At 42.1% G+C, this 25,714-nt stretch overlaps 1 protein-coding gene across 1 annotated transcript; it reads right to left on the bottom strand.

Annotated features, from left to right (window-relative positions):
• Window positions 1-680: 680 nt before the first annotated feature.
• On the bottom strand, window positions 681-25,691 carry MDH1B (malate dehydrogenase 1B). The gene is made up of 11 exons (XM_019446237.2): window positions 25,609-25,691; window positions 21,672-21,784; window positions 18,287-18,421; window positions 17,949-18,091; window positions 15,858-16,354; window positions 12,671-12,812; window positions 11,190-11,353; window positions 8,392-8,531; window positions 7,812-7,863; window positions 5,212-5,290; window positions 681-1,384 (listed from the first exon to the last, which is right to left on the bottom strand). Coding segments are annotated over exons 1-11 (1,488 nt in total). The 5' UTR covers window positions 25,631-25,691; the 3' UTR covers window positions 681-1,383.
• Window positions 25,692-25,714: the final 23 nt, after the last annotated feature.

The following is a 25,714-nucleotide window of genomic DNA, read 5'->3' as shown; positions in this document are numbered from 1 at the left end:
TACCTGATTCAAGGAGAATGGAATAGGAAGCCTTACTTAGGTTTCTTGGTCTGAGCCACATTTTCCAATCTAGTGTGGTTTTCCCATAAAGAAGCCCTGTAGATTGAGGAATAGCTGCCACATACTGGCCTCGTGATGCGTAGAGCACCACGTGACTTCCCATCCAGTTATTGTTCTTTGTGGTCACACTGCTTCGGTTGAGAATAGCACAAGGAGAAGCAGGGGAAATGGTAGGATCAGGGAACGACACCTCACCCAATGTCAACATTGACAGACATTAAGTTTTCTTTACAATAACATCAAATGAGGTGCTGACTTTGGAAACAAGCTGACGTTGGTCACAGTCTTGAATCATAAGGGTGTAGAAGCAATGAAGAAGTATCCAAAATTTCCCTGAATTTTCAGAAAGTAATTTGTACTGTAAGATCTATTGAAACTACACGGAAAGCACAGATATCAGCAGTTTCTAACGTGACTCCTGGGATTTCAAAAGCTCCTAATTGGCATTTGTAAAGGGTTCTATTAGCTTGAAAATATATGAGTATATTGGTTTGACTACTACTGCTTTAATAAAGACTGTAATTTTTACTTAAACCATGCAATTATATGGTAAAAATATTAGGCTTTCCTTTCAACATTCTATTTATTTTCAGTGTCAAGAAACAGAAACCCATTCAATCTAAGCTAAAGTAAAAGTGCGATTTATTGTAAATATAATTATCCCAAGCAAACCCAAGGAGAAAGGATACACAGCCAGACCTTATGAAGGTGGTGAACCTGACTAGCTCTGAAGACCTCACAGCAGAAATGTGTGGCCTTCTCTAGTTTCTTGTCATTACCATCATCCAGACACCAAGTTACTTATCCATTTTTCTCAGTGCAAATTTTTGGACACAGAGAGAAAAAATCTAGTTGGTTCTCTCTGAGTAAAGTATGTTTATTCTGGTACAATCAGATGAAGCCAAAGGTGGTAAGACCAGCTGAGCAAACATGGCTGCTTATGTCCATGCCATAGGTATGGCCTGTGGGAGGAAGCAGATTCTCCTAGAAGGATATATGGGCAAGGATGCAATGACTGACAACTGTATTTTAATGTGGTTTACAAAATAGCAATTGACACCGAACTGTATGAGAAAATGGGACAGTAAGGAAACCTATGGGTGGATTCGGGTAACACAAAATGACCGGACTCACTTTTTCGTGGGTGTGTGCTCTCACTATCGTTGTCTAGCATAACATCGTCTAAGATGAAAGCCAATCTTTTCAAATTATTCTTCCCTAAATACAGACATTCATGGGTCTTTCCGTGTATATTACATTACTAAAGAACTTTATAGTTGGTCTAATATGCTCTATTGCTCTTCCATAGTTTTGCCTTCAGAATCTGTAAAAGGAAGAGGATAAAAGGTATAACTATTTAAAAATCTATTAATAACCTATATTTGTATTAGCTTTTGTTGCTCTCCTCTTTCTTCAGTTCCCTGGATTCCTGTATTCCATCTGATTCAATTGAGGGAGCATGTGTGTGTGTGAGAGGGATTCTATCTATGAGGGACATTGAACCACGAGACCATTGCTAGGTATTTTTATACAGCAAAACTAAATTCTGGCCTCCCTCCTCACCTTAATCTATTTCTATGTGCAGTGTCCCTTGGCTCCTTTGCTTTCCATTCTCGAATTTGTTTGCAGCTATGTTGTCAGTTCCATTTATTCTCTTGGCCCTGCTTCTCATCTATGCACCAATTCCAATTCCCTGTGGTGAGCCCCACTTCAAAGCCCATCATACTGTACATTTTCAGAATGGAAGGTACAATTGATTTGTTCATTTTGTTGGACATTTAAATAAAAGTGTGGAGGCGTGGGTGAATATCCTGACTGGTCAACCACAAAGAAGTCTGCATCAGCCTTGTTTTCATACGATACCGTGACAACTAGGTTATAGACTTTGAAAATCTGGACTCAGATCTATCTGTGTCCATTTCCTTACATATTCATTCTAAGGGAATGATTCAGTTGTCATTGACACAGCCCTGGTTATAAATGTAGGAAGGTAGGTTCCAGAAGCATCAGTGAGCAAAGTTGAGGACCTGGGGATGTGGGATGGGGAAAGGGTCTGAAAAGAACTGTATCTGGGGGAAATTTGATCTCTTCTACCCAGTTCTACTTATAGAATAACAAACGGACTAGTTAATGTTTTGTTTCCCACCTACCATTTATGGGTGCTTGACTGTATGGGTTTTCAGAGATGGTTAGAGGAGTCACATCTGAAAAACCCACCATAGTAAATAGAGAATGAAAAGAACAGAGATTTTAGTATCTAAAACACATTGATTTTTGCAGATCTTCTCATTTTCTCCTATGTTGTTTCTTCCATTCCAAGTTTCTCTGAAAGCCTTGCTCTTTAGGAGCTGCCAGATGCCAGATCACTTTCATATGGCATCTCAAGAGCTGGACTATGTTCTTCTGACTGCAACGTTATTGTCTAAGACTGGACAATGTGAGTCATGACCATTAGCACTACAGAGATTGTTTCTTACTCGACTGACCTACTGTCTGGCATAACTAGATCTTTTTCCTCATCTTGGATTAGATCAGAATACATTCTATCTTTGTATTCTGAGACCAAAATTAAATAAAACATATTGGCTGTAGACTATAACAACCTCTGAAATGTTCTAGGTCAGTGTTTTTCCATCTTTGTTGACCAGGACTTACAGTTAAAAATGTATTTTACATTATAGTCCAGTACGTGCACTTGTGTGCATATAATAAAACAAAAAAGTTACAGGAAGCAGTACTTACCCTTTTCTAATCTTTACTACTCATCTTTGTTTTTCTATTCTATTCAAGTGCACCGGGAAGAAAATTCTGGTCTTCTCACTGTTCTTTTCTTATCAATTTTATTCCAGTTCAGGGAAAAAATGCCAGTGGTTATACTGATTTTGTCACCCACAAAATTTTTTGACAACTCACCGAACTCACACTGGAAAGCTCTATCGAGTGATATTTGATTCTTGATGCTCATTCAACAGCTAGCCCCGAAACAACCTGAGATCAACCCCATTTTCTTTATGTTATCACCACTAACATTCTTCAGTCTACGTAAGATTATGATTTAGTAGAGGGTCTAAGAATCTACCATTAAGACATTTTTTTAGTTTGTTTATTTTTTGAGAGAGAGAGAGAGAGAGAGAGAGCAAGTGCAGGGGAGGGGCAGCAAGAGAAGGAGAGAAAGAATCCCAAGCAGGCTCCTCACTGCCAGTGCAGACCCCAATTCAGGGCTCAAACTCATGAACTTGAGATCATGACCCGAGCTGAAATCAAGAGTTGGATGCTTGATTAACTGACTGAACCCCCCAGGTGCCCCGTAAGAATCTACCATTTTAATTAACCACTTAGATTGTTCTGATGTCGAAACTCAGGAGTAGATCCTCTACAATTTGGCTTTTCTCCGTCTGTTCTGGAAAGCTGCCAGTCACCTTCATCATGACAGGTCTTCCAGTTTTTCTCATTTCCCTCACAAGGGCCTTGGAGCCCTCACTCCTTTCCTGAGTACTGCTTAGCACCAGCAGGCTCATTGGAACAATAGTGCTGACACTCTGATCCCTGCAGATACTGTCTCCCTGGGCCTCTTAAAGTACCTATTCTGTCTGGGACTGAGCTCAGCACAATCCTGCAGACACTGACTTGGGCTGCGTGATCATCCTCTAGGGGACGATGATAAAGCCACATTAGTTCTCTAAGCCTGACCCACCCATTCCGTGATTTGTCTGGCCATCCACCGGCTGTTTTGCTGAGCTCTCAGCCAACCATTCAGCCAAACTGGAGATGTCCTCCATCCACCTTTTCCAGTTCCATTCATCCTCTTGGGACCCTCTGCTCTAGCCCAGCTACTCTAATGTCTTCTGAATACAGTTCCACACTGCCTCAGGTTCACACTTCTGGTCATGCCTTGGTCACCTGACATGTCTCCTTGGCTCATGTGTCTCCTGGTGGTGCACCTCCCACAGCCTCTTCTATTCTTCCTCTTAGCATGCTTCTTTTTCACTACATGACGTGAGTAATTCCTACTCATCCTTCCAGACTCCACTCCCATTTTATTTCTTCTTGAAAGCCTTTGCTAACACTCCTATCTATGTCAGGAGACCCCCAATGTGGTTCCATTATGCCTGGGCCTCTCTCTGCATACCACTGCCTTCTCAGTTGGGTAGTTTTTTTTTTTTTAATTTTTAAAAAATTTTTATTTATTTTTGAGAGAGAGAGAGAGCGAGCAGGGGAGGGGCAGAGAGAGAGGGAGACACAGAATCCCAAGCAGGCTCCAGGCTCTGAGCTGTCAGCACAGAGCCCGACGTGGGGCTCGAACTCACGAGCTATATAGATCATGACCTGAGCAGAAGGTGGACGCTTAACCAACTGAGCCACCCAGGTGCCCCTCAATTGGGTAGTTTTAAGTCAGCTTTGCTGTTTCCCACGCTAGATGGTGAGCACTTTGAGAGCAAGAACAACATTTGATTTATGTTCATGTCTCTAGAACCTAGTATTTCTTTCTTTCTTTTTTTTTATTATGCTAAAAACATGTAACGTGAAATCTACCTTTTTAACATGTTTTTCAGTGTACACGAGCATATCAACCAGGTACACATTGCTGTACAATAATCTCTAGAATATTTTCATCATGTGTGACAGAACTAGCACAGTTTCTAACTAAATATATGACCATTTGGTTATTTTTAGCTACTGTAAGTCCCAACTAAATTTGAAGATATGACTAAACTTCCTCCATATATTACAAGGAACTCTCGTTTCCTTGTGAGTTTCCAGATTAGTTATTATGTACTCTCTTTACTTTTGACCTGTCTTGCTTTGCTTTATTGAGCTTTTTAATTCATTGTGCATCTTTGCATTTACTTTTTAATATTCTTATGGCTCCTTTCCCAAGACGTGTTTGCGTGGCCATAACTCTGTTATTGTGTCCCCCAGTGTCTCTCACAGTGGCCAGCATACAGAAGGTGCTCAATGAATCGCTGGTAATTTCCTTCACAGGTTTTAATAGATTTTAAATATGATCTGATTTTTGAATATAGGATAAGGGTGATGAAAGGCTTACCTCCCCTTCATGGTTAATTGATGATCAAATTCCTTTCTTCAAAATTTAGTGTTAAACCTTGGATAAAAAGGACATTTTTTTTTTTTTTCAATTGATATACCTACCATCTGAGACTTTGATTTTCCTGGTTGGTGTATGTGGTTGGTAAGGTGGTCTTTTCATCTCTTTCGTCTAAGTCAGTTTCTAAAAGTCAAGAAATTATGTATTAAATTAATGGAAAAGAATAAACAAACCTCATACACGAATCATCTCATTGATATGTTAATAAGCAGAGATCTTCAAACAGCAAAATTCTGATTATTTTTAATGCTCTGATCTTGGAATCTCTGGAACAGTGTTTTGGTCAAGGTCACCTTCAGGTGACAGAGTCAAGATCAATCAAATATATATATATATATATATACACACATATATATATGTACACATATATATATATGTATACACACACACATATATGCTTTGACCTTTGTTAATGAAAATAGCATAAAATCAGGTTGTTCTTTTTTCATAAAACCCTCTATAATGCAAGTATTATGGAAAATTTAGGACTAACTACCAGTCAAAGGAGTCAAATTTAGAATGATTGCTTTATACCCCATTCTCAGAAAAGGAATTTGTAGCTCTACCCTGCAAAAGCAGGAAACCTCACAGAGGGCCTCAAAAATCTGGGAATAAAAGAGTTCCAGTGAAAATCGACTGCTCTTTGGACTTCTGAGTCCATACCCTTGGATTCCATGCTGTCTTTGGGCTTCATTGACTTTGGCCCATTCCTGGTGACTTGACTACCAGGCAGAACCAGGTCTGAATTCCCAAAACCCACCTTTCTGCCCAGAATCTCTTTTTCTTGAGGTCTAGTCTCTCTGCCCTTCCCCTATGGCAATGCTTTGACCTCACTAAAACTTCTCTAGTCTGGACCAAGGAAGTCCTCTGTCTACTGCCCAGTTCTTTTTACCAGTTAATTCATTCTAAGAGGCAGATTGGGTGAAATCTGTGCCACACTGATTGTTAAATATTTTCAATATTTAGAGATTAAAGAAAGATGATAACATTTCCTTGTCAGTTTAGGATTCGAGAAACTGCCCAGGAGTAAAATAAGCTTACTAAAAAAAAAAATTTTTTAAGTGATCTAAAAGTGAATGGGATGTTGTGGGTTGGATTGTGTTCCCAAAAAGACATGCTGAAGTCCCAATCTCTGATACTTGTGAATGTGACCTTATTTGGAAATAAGGTTTAGCAGATCTAATCAAGTTCACAGGGGGTCATACTGGATTGCAATGACTGGTGTCCATTTGAGAAGAAACACAGACACACGCACAGAGAAGACTGACATGTGAAGACAGAGCCAGAGTGATGTGGCTATAGCCCAGACCGCCAAACACTGCCACCAGAAGCTCGAAGAGGCAGGAAAGGGTGCTTCCCTAGAGCCTTCAAAGGGGCCATGACCCTGTCAACACTTTGCTGTAGGTCTTCTAGTCTCATTTATTCACTAAGGAGTAAGTTTCCCTTGTATAAGCCCCCCAGTTTGTGGTAATTTGTTATGGCAGCCCTGGGAAATGAATACTTATGATATACGCATTTATAAGGTCATAGTGCTTTTTTTTTAAGCTTCTTAAAAATGTTTATTTTTGAGAGAGAGCCTGAGTGGAGGCAGGGAAGAGAGAGAGGGAGACAGAGAATCTGAAGCAGGCTCTGCGCTGTCAGCGCAAAGTCCCAATGTGGGGCTCAAACCCATGAACTGTGAGATCATGACCTGAGCTGATGTCAGATGCTCAACCAACTGAGCCACCCAGGTGCCCCAAGGTCATAGTGTTTTTAAGAGGTAATTTCTTTAGCATTCTTCTGAGATATTTTATTTCAAAGGACACACTGAACTTGGTAGTTTATTTTGTCAATAATTTCATTTAAATGTGATAAAATGTAGATTATAGTTACCAATCTCAAATAGTGATTCAGTTTCAACAAATATTTTATTTTATTTTTTTCATGGATGATTATGGTGATCTTATTTTTTTTTTAATTTAAATTTTAGTTAGTTAACATACAGTGCAATATTGGTATCAGAAGTAGAATTCAGTGATTCACCACTTACATACAACATCCAGTGCTCATCACAAGTGCCCTTCTTAATACTCATCGCCCATCTAGCCCGTGTCCCACCCACCTCCCTCCATCAACCCATAGTTTGTTGTCTGTCATTAAGAGTGTCTTGTGGAGCACCTGGGTGGCTCAGTCAGTTGAGCATCTGACTCTTGGTTTTGGCTCAGGTCATGATCTCATGGTTCATGGCTTCAAGACCCATGTCAGGCTCTGTGCTGACAGCAAGAAACCTGCTTGGGATGCTTTCTCTTTCTCTCTCTAAGCCCCTCCCCTGCTCGCATGTGCATGCTCTCTCTCTCTTAAGTAAATACACTTAAAATAAACAAAAAGATTCTCTGTGGTTTGTTTCTCTCTCTTCTCTTTTCTTTTTTTCCCTATCTTCCCATATGTTCATCTGTTTTGTTTCTTAAATTCCACATGAGTGAAATCATGTGGAATTTGTATTTCTCTGGTTGACTTGTTTAGCATAATACATTCTAGCTCCATCCACATCATTGCAAATGGTAAGATTCTATTCTTTTTGATGGCTGAGTAATATTTCATTTCTACAACTATTTTAGTAGTCTTTTAATAACAGCTCAATAAAATGTCACATCTAAAAGATTACCTGATTGATAGGACTGGAAGCTGATCAAATCTCCAAGTGCAACAAGTTTCTCCTGTTGAAAAATTTTATAATCAGAGAAGTAAATGACCACAATTGCTAACTTAATCATTCTTCAATAGAAAAGCACTTTGAGTCTTGATTTTTAGGTAACCAACAAACATTTAAAAAAAAATTTTTTTTAACGTTTATTTTTGAGACAGAGAGAGACAGAGCATGAACAGGGGAGGGTCAGAAAGAGAGGGAGACACAGAATCTGAAACAGGCTCCAGGCTCTGAGCTGTCAGCACAGAGCCCGACGCGGGGCCTGAACTCACGGACCGCGAGATCATGACCTGAGCCGAAGTCGGCCGCTTAATCGACTGAGCCACCCAGGCGCCCCGGTAACCAACAAATATTTTTAACATGCCAGAAATTATATAACCTAATGAGTAGTGTTCTTCTGTTGATTTCTTCAAACTCTTATTGCCTTCTTATTGTTTTTAGGGATAAGATGCACAGAAGATCAGCATTTGCCTTGGCCCAGAGAAAATCAGTTTATAGTCAGTATCAGTCAGCGCTCCTGTATTTATTTGGACATTACCTGAATTAGATCACTTGTCATTCTGGTCATCATTTGATTACTGATTTCAATATCTTTGAGATCCGTAAGAACCACCCAAGTTCCATTCTCAAATTTTACAGGCATAGAAAAGACGATACCTTCAGGAATACCAAACTGGCCTGCAGTGAGCAAACACAAAGCAAAGCAAAACAAAGTGCTCAGAACAATAAACCCTTCACATTAAGCACCGTAGAAAAGGACAGACATCGTATATGGTTTTTAATGATAATGGCGGAACTATATTTCTGGCAATTCCTCTCCTGGGAAGATTGAAACATTTACTCCAGAAGTATTGCCTGAGCACCTCTCCAAGTTCTGACAACTCTCTCCTCTGTGTTTCTCTCCGAAAGAAGAACTACTGTTCCTCTTGTTGTGCCTTCTGTTGCCTCTGGCTTGGTTCAAACCCCCTGCCTCTGCTTCAGGGGTCAATGCAGTCTTTCTCCTCCATTTTTTCCGGATTCCTTTTGTCTGCTCCTTGTGGCCTTTCCTTGACACCTCAGTAGCCCAAGACTCCAAGGCATCTGTCCACCTGGCCTTGCTCTGCTAGCCTGAATGTGGCTGGTCCGTAGCTCTGGTGTGAGGGCCCGGGGGCGGGGGGGGGATGGACGGGAAAGTGGATGACTTCCCCGCAGTTCCCAGGGCTCAGTTTGGATGTGTTCCAAATAAAAAGATCAACAATACTTACCACTAACTGAACAACATACAGATAAAACTTCCCCCTTTTTTTGTGAGTCAATCAAATGAGAAAGTTATTCTTGCCATCTGGTCATCAAAAATGTTGTCAGTAGAACAAAAATGGGAGGATAGTCAAGAAACTGGGATCTAAAAGGCCTTTCCTGGGGCGCCTGGGTGGCGCAGTCGGTTAAGCGTCCGACTTCAGCCAGGTCACGATCTCGCGGTCCGTGAGTTCGAGCCCCACGTCGGGCTCTGGGCTGATGGCTCGGAGCCTGGAGCCTGTTTCCGATTCTGTGTCTCCCTCTCTCTCTGCCCCTCCCCCGTTCATGCTCTGTCTCTCTCTGTCCCAAAAATAAATAAAAAACGTTGAAAAAAAAATTAAAAAAAAAAAATAAAAAAAATAAAAGGCCTTTCCTTAGAGAGCATCCCAGGTTCTCTGTTCAGTCTCTTTTTTATCTGTAAAAAGCCAGCCTTACAGGTGGACAACATATGAGAGTTTACCTATATATTTCAGGGAGATAATGATTATGTGCTCCTCACCTCCAATATTGATCCCATTGCTTACTGGTGAATTCCTACACAGCTTAATCAAACTGTTTACAAATAAAGACAAGGTTTTAAATGCCTGTTACACTAAAAAGGTCACATGCTAGGGGCACCTGGGTGGCTCAGTTGGGCATCAGACTTCGGCTCAGATCATGATCTCGAGGTTTGTGAGTTTGAGCCCCACGTCGGGCTCTGCGCTGACGGCTCGGAGCCTTGGAGCCTGCTTAGGATTCTGTGTCTCCCCCTCTCTCTGCCCCTCCCATGCTCATGCTCTGTCTCTCTCTGTGTCTCAAAAATAAACATTGAAAAAAAAAAGAACTATAAAAAAAAAAAGGTCACATGCTGATTTGAATTCACCTCATTCAGTAAAAGGGTGCTTCTCACCTTAACTGCAACCGAAACAAGATCCACTGAGTGTCTAACCGTGAAGCAGCAAGGAGGAGACCCAGCCACAGCCCTGCCCTCAGGGTATATGCCCCCTAATGGTGGGGACGTATGTAATCAACCATGCCACCAGTGAGGGCAGGCTGGAATATGCTGTCTGACAGAGGAACAACATGCTATGTGTGTACAGAGGACAGACAGATTGATTCTGACTTGGGGTCTTGGGGGGATTACCTTGAGCTGCACTACAGCCACTGGAATAACAGGGAAGATGGTGGTTCTCCTGATAACATAAGGAATAGAAGAGGTAGATCACATGGGAGAGGAAGACAGTTCAGTTTGGTGTAGTTTGGTTTGAAGCGACATCTAGGTGGCAATGTTTTCATAGGCTGCAGCTCAGCAGAGAGTGAAGCCTGAAGCTTTAGGCGTGAATGAGTTTGCACATGGAGAAAATAAAACACAAAGGAAAGAGGTGCTTTCGATAGAAGAACCCACAGAACACAGAACGCCAACTGTTCGCTCTTTCTACTTTGCAAAAATGGTAGCAGTCCTCTGAAATGGTTTTTCGCAGATGAAAGCAGTGAGGCTGTAAAAATGCATGTCTGGTATTTGTGGCTGGAGAGCAGGCTTTCCACATTTCCACTGGCACCTGAGATCTGTGTCCTGCTGTGCTCTCTGGATCCTGCCCCTGTGCCTTTGCTCCTGTGGCATCTGCAAGATGTTCTTCCCACACTTGTCTGCCACAGCAACACTACTCAAGCTTGAAGGCTTCCTGGAGTGTCACCTCCTTATTGAAGTCTGTCCTGATTCTTCCTGCCATCTGCCTAAAATCAACCTTTCTTTCCCTTCCTCAGCGGGGATAAAGTGAGAAAAACTTAATGGAATGGTTTAGTTGCTGTTAGCTGGCTCTTCTTACTCTGCTCGAGATCTCCTGAAGGCAGAGGCCAGGTCTGATCTCTGTGTGCTCCCTGTGCATTCGCACAAACACTTCTGGATCTCTGAATGGATAACTGAATGAATGCATGGTGAATAAATGGCAATAGAACTCTGGACGTCCGGACAGTTTATAGATCACGTCAGGCAGGAGGTGGGGAAACGGAAGTAGGAGCACAGAGCATACCTGGAAGTTTGAAAATAATACAAGGTTTAAAAACAAAACAAAACAGATTTACCTTCACTTAGTACTCCTAAAGATACGATCTCCCCAGGAGGTGAGCCCTGGTACCAGTATTTCAACGTAGTGGCTATACTGTGTGCAGCTAAGATGCTTCCAAATTGTTTTCCTGTCTCAGTCAGCTTTTTGAGAGTTGCCACAAACTGTCCGTTTACCCACTCCCTATAAGGAGACAAAGAAACAATTTTACAATGGAGGGAGGAATGCAAGTGAAAAAGAATGTTCCTTGGGTCAAGGATCTAAGTATTCAAGCTTCTTCAATCTCATAAAAAGTCAGTGGAAAAGTAACGAACCGTAGCAGAAAGGAATCCCAAAGCGTCAAATGAAAAACATGATAACAAATATGAAACACACAAACATGGTCAAAGGCTGCAAGAACGATTACTTCCATTACAAAGAATTTCTTCTATATGTAGATGTTATCTTTGGAACCAGTGGTCTCTTTCATCCTAAATAAAATGATATCATAAGACTTTGAGCTATTCACATTGAGACCGGGGAAATAACTAAGTCGTTAGAATCTATAACGTTTCAATTCAGGGAGTAGTTCCGCTAGACTAGAACAAAGCCTTGAATGGCTGTCCCCGCGAAGCCAGCTGGAGATAGCTCCATGAGACACTGCTCCTACCCAGAGGAAGCATGCTGCAGGAGAGTGGGCTCAGGGCACATAATTTCTGGGCACGGGTGAAGTGCCTCTGATCTGAGGAAGGGGCAATGGGAAGGAAATGCTGCAACTGGAAAAGGGCTGCAAAGCTTAGAAAAAAAACACTTCAGAGTCACTCCTCCTCCTCTCCCCTTCCCCACCCCATCGTATTGGGGGTGCTGACTGGGGCAGGCTTGGGTCTAAGTGCTTTGCCTGTGCTGATCCCTTTCATCTTCCCAACAGCCCTAAAGGCTCATATTATGTGACCATTTCCACTTTGTAGACGAAAAGACTGAGGCCTAGAGTGGTTAAGGAACGTCTCTGAAGTCACACAGCTAATAGGTGGCTGCTTGAGAATTCCAATCCAAGTGGCTTGGTTCTTGAGACCATGCTCTTCACCACTTCTGGGTTCTGCCTCTCCTAGGACAGAGCACCCAGCACGGGCCTGGGCCCGCTCACCACCTTAATTCCTTATTCTTGAAAATGTTCCCACCGATTTCAATTTGATACATGTCTCTGTCTCTGTGTTAAATGAAGACTCACTTTCTGTATGCTTGCTTTAGAGACAAATTTAAAGGAGTATGTGGGCTACTTGAAGGATAATCTAACACAAAAATTCATAATTGCAAAATCAAATAAGTTGGGCATGGGGATTGACTGATTGATATTCTGTGGAATTTTCTATGTTTCTTCAATAGAGCACATAAACAAAGGTGGGTGTGAATAATGTCAAGTTATTTTTGTACAATGATTTCTAAGATGATTTAAAGGATTATAACAACAATTATACATTTACCCAACACTGTTAGTATACTTGACTTAAAAATATACCATACCTATCAAAAATCAAGCTCAAAACAGGACGTGAATAGTTAGGAGGTCCCCAAATAGCACTCTCATATCTGTAAACTCTGGCTTTTCTCAGATCAATGTAGTTATTTCCACTAATATTGCCCCAAACTATCACATTTTTGATGGCTGTGAAGAAAAAAAAATGTTTAACATAATAATGAGCATTAATATAAAAAAGTTGCCTGCAGTCTATTTTTTGACTGTGCGTTTGTCTTAGGATTGATCAATCTTTTTGCTAGAAGATGATCTTAGTTTATGGTCCCCCAAAATGTGGAAATGGCGTGGATAAGTTCCTTAATCATCAGGGTTTGGCAATGCCTAATCGTGCTCTGTGTAGGGCACGGGCATATCATTGAATTCAAGAAATACTGAAATGCTCCCTCAAAGAACTACTACTGAAAATCGTAGCACCGGTGTGATCCTTTTACCACTCTGCTTGCCATTAAGAGAACTTTTTCTCTGCTTTGGTTCTGACAGAGTCCTTGATTCTACACTGGAATAGACATTTTGGCAAATCACTTAACCCCTGAGTTGGTTTCATTTCCAGCAGAATGAGGGTGTTATAATCAGAGGACCCCAGGAAACGTCATAATCAACAAATAATTGAATTGGCTTCTATGTGTGAGGTGCTTTTAGGTGGTACGTTTGGAAGAAAACAAATGAGCCCAAATCCTTGCAACATTCTGGGGGTGGAGGGGAGCGGGTGACAAAACTACTATACAAAGTGATGTGTACTATGAAGGAAAATAAGAGGATAGGGGTCAGAGATAAAGAGTGATTAAGATTTAATATGATTCTAAAACTGGGGATCTTTTAAGGATATTGTATCCAAAGTGAAAAATAAGTAATTTGATTGGTTGATTGATTCACTTATTTATCTGCTTAAAGACTTCATTCCAAGTTCACACTACTTCCTACTGTGGAGATTACATTCTTTACTGTTCTGCACGAGGGAAGGTTGCCGTTTGGTTTCACGTCACAGAATATCCTTGTGACTTGGCTTAACTAGAAGGAATTCGCTTTTCTTCTACAATAACAGGCTGAGGTAGGCAGTGACACGGGGGTTCGCTCCGCGGCTCAGAAGATGCTACTCTCTTGGCCTGCCCCACGTGGTCCTAAAACAGCTGCATCAGCTCCAAGTATCACACTCTCACGCAGTTGTGTGCAAAGGCGGGCGGTAGGAAGAAGAATTCTGCTTATCAGATTTAAGGCTCTTTATAGCTCTGTGAGAGAAGATCATAGTGGACATCTGCTGTTTTTTCTCCTAACATTTCTTCCTAATGTTTTTCTTTAACAGCATCCTGGTTTTCCTATAAATAACTACCCTTTCTCAATTTCAGTCCATATGGTTTGGGTGGGGCCGTCCTCACCCCTCAGGTCTATCAATAGGCACGAGACCCAGATTCCAGATTTCTGGCCACAACAATTGTTTTGGAGATGGGCAAATGGTCCAAGCCCGGCCAATGAGATATTATCCTGCAACTTATGCACATTTGAGAAAGCAAACCCTCTTTATACTGGGGTGGCTAAGCTATGAATGTATGAGTCTGGAGACACCCGTGGCCACTTTGCCACTTTTTACAACGAGCCTCCCTGAGAATCAAACCAACGCTGAGGAAAGCAGGGCTGAGGGATAGGTCAAGAGAGAGAACCAGCTAGACCTGACATGACCATTTAAGCCCCAGCATCCATCTATGCCTAAAAAAAAAACCCCACAAAAAATGATCTGACTTCAGTTGCTTTGAGTGGACTTTCTATCACCTGCAACAGAAAGAGTTCAAACTAAGCCAATGCACATGGTCTGAGAAACAGGGTTATGTGTGAACTGAACTCAAGGGATATCCTGAAAAGGTCTGCTACCCCCTTGGCATCTGGAATCTTCCCCCAAATGATTCTCCTTGATGGTTTTCAGATTTCAGGTCCCTCTGCTTCAATGTCTTTGTTGGTGCTGAGTTTCTTGTTGCTACTCCGCTGACAATTCCAATCGACTGCCGTCCCTCTCATGTCTCTCTTTCCTTTACCCAATAGCTGAAATTTGTCAAATATAATAAACATTTTTAAATACAGCACCCCGCTTTTAAATACACCAATCCGGGGCACCTAGGTGGCTCAGTCAGTTAAGCGGCTGACTTCAGCTCAGGTCATGATCTCATAGTTTGTGAGTTTGAGACCCGCGTCGGGCTCTGTGCTGACAGCTCGGATTGGATTCTGTCTCCCTCTCTCTTTGCCCCTCCCCCCACTCGCGCTCTGTCTCTCTCTGCCTTCAAAAATGAATAAATGTTAAAAAAAAAATAAAAAAAATACACCAATCCATTTTCTGAACTGGTCTCATCCTCGCAGGATTCTGATGCCTGCCATTCCAAAGACCAACAGAATCACAAACAGCTCAGATATAATCCCGTGGATAAATGAAATACCCTCGCAAATGTCTACCACATGCTGGCCACTCTTCCAAGCACTTTGGAAACATTATTTTTTGAATCCTCACATCAGTTCCAGGAGGTAAGTGCTATTAACATCCTCATGTTACAGATGAGGAAACTGAGGCAAGGTTAAGTGATTGCCCAAGGTCACACAGGTGGGAAGTGAGGTAGAGCCACTTAAATACACCCCTGATTATTTTTTTAAAAAAACACTGATTACCTTAGTTGACTATTATAATGGAAAATTGGAACATTAGGTTTCAAATTATAGCTTGAAAAATATGTCTTATATGAAACGTTTGTTTACTAATTTTTATTTTAAAAAACTTAGTCTTTATTTATTTTTGAGAGATAAAGAGACAGAGCATGAGCAGGTGAGCAGGGGAGGGTAAGAGAGAGAATGAGACACAGAATCCGAAGCAGGCTCCAGGCTCTGAGCTGTCAGCACAGAGCCAGACGTGGGGCTCGAACTCACGAACTGTGAGATCATGACCTGAGCCGAAGTTGGACGCTTAACCGACTGAGCCACCCAAGTGCCCCTGTTTACTAATTTTTACAATGATGGACAAAGTCAGCCAGTCATTAAAAACAGTAAAAAACCAAAAACCAAAAACCAAAAACCAGTTTGCACAATAGTCAGATCACACAATAAGTTTACCCAGAAAAATCCTAACGGGTATGGTGTTCTTCCTAGCTGCTTTGAGATCACCCTGTTTAAAACCAGAAACAGAAACGGAAGCTCACTCACTGGAGGGGGCTGTTTTCAGTTTTCTGGCCAGCACGGCTTTGGCTTGGCCTTCCACCCCCAGCGCCACAGCGACGATATTATGTGCCACGTTTGGGGCGTATCTCATAAGCAAAACTGTTTTCAGATTCACGAAGGTTTTTCCTCCCACAATAACTCTGACGGAATCGTGAGCATTTTTCTCAATCAGCTGTCCAAACAGCCTACACAGAGGAAGCCTGCTTCGGATGCAGCCTTCTAGAGTGTACACCTCCCGGTCGGCGCTGTCGTCCAGGATGATGATCACGTGGGCCTGGCGGAAGGCCTCCTCCACTCTGGTGCAGACGGAGACGCTCCGGAGCAAGGGTGCCACCAGGTTCCGAGTCTCAGTCATGAGAAGGTGGAGATCTTCTTCCGCCTGCTCTTTGTCAAATAGATTTATGCTCATCTCCGTATGCATTCCGAACACCTCGCCACTTACCAAAATGGGAATTAGGCTGTAGCAGGCAGGGACAGACGCACTAATAAAAATGCAAAGCCAGATTATGAATAGTTAAACCTTTCGCCCCTGTTAAGCCTTTATTCTTAATAGATATTTCAGCATGTGCAGTAATCAGGTGATCTAATAGCTTAAATCAGCGTCCATAGCTGCATAGACTTTTTAAGACTAGAAAGCAAAAGTTGAACAAAAAAATGCTCACTACTAATCCCTTACTCTGGCCCTCTGAAAACAATCCCCAAATAAGAAATGTACCTGTTTCAAAAGTTTCAAATACAATAGATTATGCAGAAAGCAGAATTTAAAAGAATGGTGTCATATCACTCTGATTACATGTTTACATTTTGTCTTAAAAAGGTAAAGAAATAACAAGTTTTATTTAACCATAGCTCTTTTCTGCTTTATATTCTTATCTACAAAGTAATGACATTTTGGAGGAAAGGGCTATCTTTTCTAAATCCTTGCAAAGAAGGCTAGGATCAGCATAGGCTAGGCATCATGGGTCGGTGTCCACAATTCAGCAAGTATCTGGGTAGCTGACCATCTGGGCCACTAGTTTTTTCTCTTTCCAAGCTTTAAATTTCCACTCTTAGGTTTTAAATTCGGCAATCCAGAGTGAGTCCACAAAACCCTAGGCCCCCCACTCTCAGCCTCAAGAAAAGCAGAGCCCCAGGCCCACGCATGCTTACATGTTGTCTCTCTCTCTCTTTCTGTAACAGTGACATCACCATGTGGCTCAAGGTGTGCCATGTAAGTTCCAGGAGGTATAAGTAACAAACCCCTTTGTCCAAAGTTTCCTGACGGTTATTGCTGAGGGTGTCTTGCAGTCACGGTAAGAACCACAGGCTGGTCCAGCCACAACACTGGTTAGTGAGGCAGGCACACAACGGGAGGTGACAGAGGAAGAGCCAAGGAAGAGTCAACGTCACCTCTAGCAAGTGGGGAAGAGGGGAAGGCAGCGGGCAATGAGATGGGAGTGGGGGAGGAGACAGAAAGTGAGGGAAAGGGCAGGAAGGACAGCAAGGCAAAGAGCAAGAATGAGAGCAGCAGAGGGCCTGAGAGACACAGACTGAGGGGACAAGAGCTGGAGATGGGGTTATCAAAGTACTTATCTTTGCTATACCCTTGCTCTTCGATTGCATGTGTGTGTGTGCATACACACACCTATATTGTAAAGCTTAAATATGGAGGCACGTGGGTGGCTCCGTTGGTTGAGCATCCAACTCTTGATCTCAACTCAGGTCACAATCTTGCTGTTGGTGGGATCGAGCCCCATATCAGCCTCCACACTGTCAGTGCAGAGCCTCCTTGGGATTCTCTCTCTCCCTCTCTCTGCCCCACCCCCCCCCCCCCGGCCCATGCACATGTACCCTCTCTCCCTCTCAAAATAAATAAATCAAAAATCTTAAAAAATAAAACAAATATGAAGCTATATTGAGGGATATATATGCATATCTCTATCTATCTATCTATCTATCTATCTATCTATCTATCTATCCATACAAATCTCAAACTTGACATTCAGATGTTCTTCCATCATGGACTTAATCCCACACTATTGTTCTTTCTAAATATAAACACCCAATCTCACGAATCCTGGAGTTTGACTGTGCTACCTGGTGATCCAGACCTGCAAGGGATTGACAAGATCTTTCCTGACTTCTTCCTGCAGTTCTTTTTCTATATGTGCTTCCAGGTTCTCTTGAGCAATTATCTTCATCAGCTCAGTAGTCATGCTAGAGGTGACACCGTAGTAAAGCTAAATATTAGGAAAGAAAAAGTCAACACCGAGAATACATAATTAGCTGACAGTAATTATAATGGGAAGTTCTTATTTAAAGCCAGAAGAGCGTAAAAAGAGAGCCGAGGGAATACTTTGGAAAGCAAGACATTTGAAGAACAGCGTGAGAGAAGGATAATGTTTTGAGCAAATAAACCAACTTAATTCGCATACCTGGGCGTACTCCAGGAACTCGTTATAGCCTCCTAAAAGCAACCCCTTTCCTCCACGATCCAACAGCTCTCTCCAGATGATGGGGGAGTTTCTGTGACTCCACTTATTCTTTTCACACAAATCTTCTAGCCACTCCTATTGAATGATATTCCAAGACACGTCATCCATTGAATCGGTGTCAGAATTTAGTTCAATACTTCAGAATTCAAACACAAACTAGCTTGTTTTTTTACTACCACTGAGTATACATAATAAAATTTAGACATCTTTACACTGTAAAAGGTATATGCAGAAAATAGTAGTGAGTTAAGTAACAAATTGATCAAATCAGAAAGATGATTCTTCAAATTTGCTGACCTAATGAGAGTTGCTCTCTTTGCTGAGGAGACCGTGAATGAAAGTGGAGAGCTTAAAAGAAAAGCCAAGTGTCCCAACTCCTCTGATATCCAAAAAATTCAACTGGTTCTTCCCTTGCTTTTCTCTATGAGATATTTCCAGTCTTAAGGCCACGTAAACTTGACCCTGATTTCCAAATATGTGGGTATAGTTTATGTCATTCAGACTGCATTAATGAGCTAAAAATCATCTATGGATGTTAATAATATTCATTAGGAGAAGTTTAAATCGTAATTATCTGGTTTGTGTAGACCAGGCTTTCCAATGACAAGAGTTGAGTAGAGCTAGAGAGCAATTTTCTTGTGAGTAAAGTACATGATAGCATTCTTGCCATTGGAGGCATGTGTAATGAGACTACCTTACACATGAAATCTTAGAAACTAATTTATCTTGATTATGCTGAAGATCTCTGTGCCTTTATCACCCCTTAAAGCAAATAATGCTGCTGTGAGGATTCTACCATGGTTCCCCTAGTCATTATACAGCCTGACCAGTGAATGTATAGGTCTGGACCCTGAGGGTGCAGAATCAAGAATGGAACATACAGTCGGATAGGGGAGAATTTATCAATATGAATCACTCTTCTACAACTCAGTGGTATATATCCTGGCAAGAACCTCAGAAGACAGTGGTAACACGTTTCTAGAATGGCTCTCTGAAGCTTAGAGAAAGTGATGGTTCACAAGAAATGAAATGGAAATGCCAGAACGTCCATGGAAGACAATAGCAGAAGGAATCAAAAAGCTCAGAAAAGTGGGCATGCTGGTATGGATATGCTACTATGGAAGCATGGAACCTACTAGTCAGTTACGTTCTCCGGAAGGGCCTGGGGGACACTACTTCCATCAAAATGATAAGAACTGTGCTGGTGATATGTTTTCAGCATCACTGAGAAGCCTGGTATGGATATCCATTACTGGCCAGGGCTATTAAAGGACATGCTGTTCTAGAGCTGGACTCCCTGGGGATTGGGATGATAGAATCCTGAAATAAAAGAGGCTGGGGACAGTGCCCACCAGAGAACATCTATATTGTGATAAAAGCATGAGACAACCAGCAGATAAGGTGACTTAGCTGAAGGCACAGTGGGCTCACAAAAGAGACAGAGGTTACGCTACGGCCCTAGAGAATGAGCCACCACTCACTAAAGCTGATCTAGCCATTGTTGCTGCTGAATGTCCACTGTGATGGTAATACAGACCAACACTGACCCAGTGATAATGACACTATCCCTCAAAGACATTAACCAGCTTCTTGGTGGCAAGGTGATTACATTTCACCCCTTTCAGCCTAGAAAGGGCAGTGATTCATCCTGACTAGAATCAACAATCTGGTTTGTGTAGACCAGGCTTTGCAATGACAATCACAATCAATATTCTGGGTAAAGAACTGCTTTTCCTGCTTGTGGGGCTTTGGCCAGCACCCTGCCCAAGAGCTTACAAAATATTCAACCTAGCAACACGGGATCCTGTGTAACATCACTCTGAACCACTTTGGATTAAAGCATGTGTAGAACTGGGCATGTAACCATGGGATGCACTGGCCCTATCATAAATCACATCACATGGCAGCCTGATAGAGGGATAGGACAGCCCACTGGAGGTGCTTAGAGGTTGCTACCTTGTAGGGATAAAGCACTGTCTTTCAGGATGCAATATATACCATGAATCAATATAGTGCTTTTTCCCCAATAGGTGACATATATGGATCCAGGAACCAAGAGATGGAATTAAGAGTGATCCTGCTTACCATCACTCCCAGTGACCCACCTGGAGAATTCGTGCTTCCCCTAACCTACTTACTCTAGATTCTATGGGTCTGGAGGCTCTAAGTTCCAGAGGTGCATGGGTGGTTCTGTCAGGAAGAGTTCCATTAAACTTTAAATTATGGCTTCTGCTTGGTCACTTGGAGCTCCTGTGCCAAGGGACAGCAGTCAAGGGAAGGAGTTACCATCCTGGAAGGATTAAATGATCTGGGGCATGTGGGCAGAAAAGAATATTTGGCATCTAGGTGATCCATTGGGGAATTCTTGGTACTGCTTTGCTCAGTTTTGACAGCAAATGTGCATGTGCTAGAAACTAGGACTCAGACCCCTAAGGATACAGGTCTAGTTCATTATGCCTCATAAGTCACCTAGACCAGTAGAGCAGGAGGGGGATCGATATTGGGCTGTAGACAGAAAGGTGACAAGCGTCAGTTACAGCCCTAAAATGATATGCAGTGGAGACTATGGTTCTTTTGACTAACCATCTTCTTGTAAAGTTTCCTCAGGGAAAGACGCCAACCAGAACCTCAGAAAAGCTGTTCCCAGATGGTATGAAATTATTATTTGGAGAATGTGGATCCACAAGGCACAGCTGGTGAACTGTAGCAGATCCTGTCATATGTCTTTCAGCTTTCCTCTTCATGACCAAGACACGCACTGCCTGGGCCACCAGGTGCACTGGCTGCTGATGGCTCAGTGCTGAGTCTCTCTACAGGAACCGACCTCAGAGAGGTTCCCTTGCTTAGAGTTAAGTCCCTTCCCCAAGGGCAGCCTGCATCCAAGGACTGTTAGTTGTGCCAGTACAAAAGCCCAGCCCCCTCGCCTGTATTTAGAGTATCTCTGAAGGGCCACCCAGCTTCAGAGTTCAGGGCTGGCTGAGCCCTCTGACGCAGCAGTATGGTAGTGTCTCGTGTCATTAGAAATCAGATGAAGGACAATGAAAAGTTAAAAAGGATAATATAAGTTACCTGGATTCTAGGAGAAAAAATAGCGAAATTTATTCTACTGATTGGTTAGGGCCTCATTTGTTCTACTAGCTACTGGGGAAAAAAATACATAATGTTTTGAGACTGGTAAGTAGAAATTTATTTTATTAGTGTTAAAATATCAGTAGTACATGAACGTTTATTATTGGAAGCCTATCTGATACACTGGCTAATATTTCATTAAATTAGAACACATTTTGTGAGTGTGTGAGTTTAACACACTAGAAAGGCTTCTTACCTCCCAAACATGAGGATGTTGTATAATTTTATGTATCCGAAAATTAGGAAGATTCTTTTGTAAATAATCTGCCAGAAGTTCTGCTTTAGCATAATATGGGCAATCTGCTCTACCTAAAAGAGTTCAAAATAGCAACATTTTCTTACATCACACAGAAATTATCATGTAGTTATAAGTATTTGCCATATAATTACAGAAATAATGATATAGTTATGATATATTCTATTACACAGAATTATTGTATAACTGCCACCATGTAAACTTTTGATTTTTATAACAGCAGTAAACATAAAATTATTTCATAGAAGGTCAGGATCTTAAGTAATAAAATGTGGAAAGAAAATAAAGACTGTTGGATATTTACTCTCTTCCAGCATTAGCTAGATCTCACTCTCTCCAAAGGGCTGCTGTGCTACTAACTAAGCATGAATTACTAGTAATGAACTACTCATTAGTATCCACTAAAAGGCCAAGTATGAAGTGAGGAGTGGTGGTGAAATCACATGGTGCTAAAGGGAGGAGAAGCCGAAGGGAGAGAGACGAGTCTGGGATAACTTCTATTTTCTGGCCTGGGCAGATGATCCTGCACTTACTAGAGAGAAACCACAGGTAAGAAGTTTAATTATAGACAAGTGCATTGGAGGTATGTGCAGTATATCTAATTGAATATGACCAGCAGGTAGCTGCACATGTTAAGTCTCAAGTACAGGACCCACGTGAGGGATTAAGATACAGATTTTGTAGCCATCAACACACAGGAAGTTAAAGCCACCAGAGTAGATGGGATTAGGTGTCTGAGGGAGTAGGAGAGGGGCAGGAGCCAAGGGCAGAACCCCCTCTGCAACAATCTTCCCCAGTTACTCCCAATCATGAGTTCTTCAACTTCAGGGTGACTTCTCAATCATCAAACTTCCCACCCACTCCTTTTCTGTTAGCCTCCCTGTTTAGTTCAAATCCATGGTTCATGAATTCAACCACTCTCTGGCTCATGTTGTAAATTATCTTGCCCTACTATGCTTCTGGCAAATCAGCCCGGTAAAAGCGTACCTGCCTTTCCTGTTTCTGGGTTCCATTTGCTAGGCACCCCTGGAGAAACATAGTAGAACCAAACAGAGAGGCGCCATTATAAATTCATGGTCACTAGCCTCAACTGGCCTTCAACTCTGCCTGGAACTCCTTCTGTTTTCTTTATCATCACTTTTTTCTGTTCTTCACAATTACCCTTCTAAACTTGGCCCACTTCTTGCAAACCTCTTGTCTCCATTTTCCCACTACTATTGGAAGGTGACAGAAAACCTTGCTTTCTACTTTACAAAAACAAACCCAAATCATACAAAAAGGCATCAGCTGGTAAGTCCTCCAACCTCCTACCATCATTCCTATAAGCCTGTCTGCATTTGGACTCATCCTTTCCTTCTTCCTCCTATTCAATGGAAGGTGGCTCCTACCTCCTTTCCAGGTCTAATCTCACCACTTATGCTCTGAATACCACCCTCTTCTGCTTTCAGAATTGCCTCTCTTTCGGCATTTTATCTCTGTTCTTAATGTTCCTTTTCCATCGTATTTAAATATAGTACAGTTATATTTAAGTTTTTCCTGTCCTAAAAAAACCAAAAAGCCTATGTCCCTCTTTAGCTAACGCATTCTACCTGCCCTTTTCTATGCAAATTTCTTGAAAGAGTCCTCTACATTTGCCATCTCCAGTTTTTCACTTCCATTTATTTCTTATTCCATTTCAATCTGGCTTTAACCATGACTCTCTGGAGGGACATCAGGGAACCTCCATGTCATTACATCCAATGGATACTTTTTGATCCTTCTCTCATTGACATTTTCTTGTTGGCATTTGCCCTCTTCTATCCTTCTGAAACACCCACTACGGTCAGGTCACTCTTCGGGTTTTCATCCTACTTCTCTGGCCATTCTCTCCATACTTTGTAGGTTCTTATTCCTTTATCAATCCCCTAAAAGGAGCATTCTTCACTGCCTCTTATCTTCATACTCTATGCATTCTTTCTGGCTAATCTTCTCCACTCTCTTGGTTTCAGGTAGAAATCAGTACATCCAGTTCAGAACTATCCAAGATGTTTATACCTTCCTGTAGTTTTCCATCTCCCTCTGAATGTCTCATAGGCACTCAGCATGTCTAGGGCAGATTTTTCCCAAACTCCCCCACTGAATCTGCTCCTTCTCTTATGTTCTTTATGTTGACTACGTAGTTATTTAAGAGAATTAAGAGTATCCAGGGTATTAAGCCTACTTTTCCAATTTTTGTTTTCAGCGACTCCTTATCTACCCATTTTTCCAAACCATTGGTTGGAAATAATTTTAACTATTTCTTCTCCCTTACTTCTCTTCCTCGACCTAATTAGACATCTAGTGCTGTGAATTATGTCTCTGTAATATCCCTCCAGTCCATTCACTTCCTTCCATTTCCATTGCCCACCATCCCAGACCAGGCCGGCCACTATCTCCTTCTTGGACTATTGCACCTAACTGGGGTCTTGGCATCTAATCTTTCTCTTCCAATGGAGAATAACATTCAGGTAAAATGAAAACTTGATTATGTTCTCTCCTTCCAAAGTCTTCCATGTACTTTGGATAATGTTTAAAATACTAAACATGGCTCACAAGAATCTATATTAACTAATTCTGGCCTCAGCCTACGATACTCTCTCCTTTGTACCCTTTACTCCAATCCTACTAAATCTATTTCCATCTTCTGCTTATTGTACACTCTCAATCATCACCAAACTAGCTTTCCTCATTCCAACCCCACTCCTATGCTTAATCCCTCTCTTCTTCCCTACGTCCTTTCTGCTAGGTAACTGCCCATCTTTCAGATCTCTGCTTAAAAAACCACTTCCTCTGGGAGGTCTTTGACTCCACTAAATGAGGTCTCCTGCCACACTGCTCCTACAGAACCTGCTCCATCACTGACACACAAGCACCGTTCTCTGTAAGTTTCTGTATCACTGCCTTCTCAGCAAATAGTCAGTCAGTGATCAAAAATGTTCTTCTGAATGAATAAAGAAGCAAGCAAAAGCGGTTTCCAGGCAGATGGGAGATGCCAATTGTGTTAATGCATCAGAAACTTCAAATTAGGACTGGACAGCTTCTGTAAAAGTCATTGGTGACTTTGGTGAGGGCCATATCTGAAAGGAGGTAGAAGCAGAAGCCAGATTGAATGGAAGGACCTGAAGACAAGAAAGCAGTCTGCTCTTTCAAGAAACTTGCCGAGAAAAGGGAAGGAGGCAGGTACAATAGCCTGCTGCTTTTCCTGAGACCCTTTAGTGGTTTTTCTGGACGCCAGTGGACGTTTTCAATCCTCCCCCTCCATTGCTACACAGCAATGGGCTTCCTAAAATGCAAACACATACTCTCCTGCTTAAAAAAAAAAAAATTAAGACTCCTCATTGCTTTCAAGATACAGTTCAAACACCTTTGTTTGGTGTACTTTATGTGCAAGGATCTGACTGCTGCTCCCATTCTAGCCCCAGGTCCCGACTGTTCCTCCATTAGGCCATGAGACTTCTAGCCTCTTCTAGCTTTTATCTGGAATGGCCTCCCTATCGCAAATATTCACAAATCAGCTCCTGGAACGCCTCCCAGAGTCCTGTGCACATCTCCCTTATTTCATTAATTCCAGTGGATCTAAATTTCTTGTTTACATGCTACTGTACTCCGTGAGACCGAAAGCTCTTGGAAGGCCCGGGTGTTATGTTTTCCCCCACTGTATCTCCAGTGGGCGGGAGTGCTTTGCACAGGGCGCTGCCCAATAAACATCTTTGAATGAATGCATAAGAAGCTCGAGGTGGTCCATATAGATGCTGGAGTCGCTAGAACAAAAGTTAAGAATATCACTGCTAATTGACCAAAGGAGGTGAGAGTTTGGGTGTTTTGAGAGACCTACAGGGGGCACTTGGGGATCACTCACCCGCAAGCACGAATTTGGCCATGTTAAAGCCGCGACCTAGGACCAGGAACTGCGGCTCAGCGGTTCCCTAGCAACCACGGCGTGGCGCAGGCGCACTTTGAAGCTG

This window comes from Panthera pardus, unplaced genomic scaffold (genome assembly GCF_024362965.1).
Source record: "Panthera pardus isolate Hobbes unplaced genomic scaffold, ASM2436296v1 HiC_scaffold_10, whole genome shotgun sequence".
In the NCBI taxonomy this organism is placed as follows: domain Eukaryota; kingdom Metazoa; phylum Chordata; class Mammalia; order Carnivora; family Felidae; genus Panthera; species Panthera pardus.
Note: the sequence above shows the minus strand (reverse complement) of the source record. Positions and strands in the feature narration are given on the sequence as shown.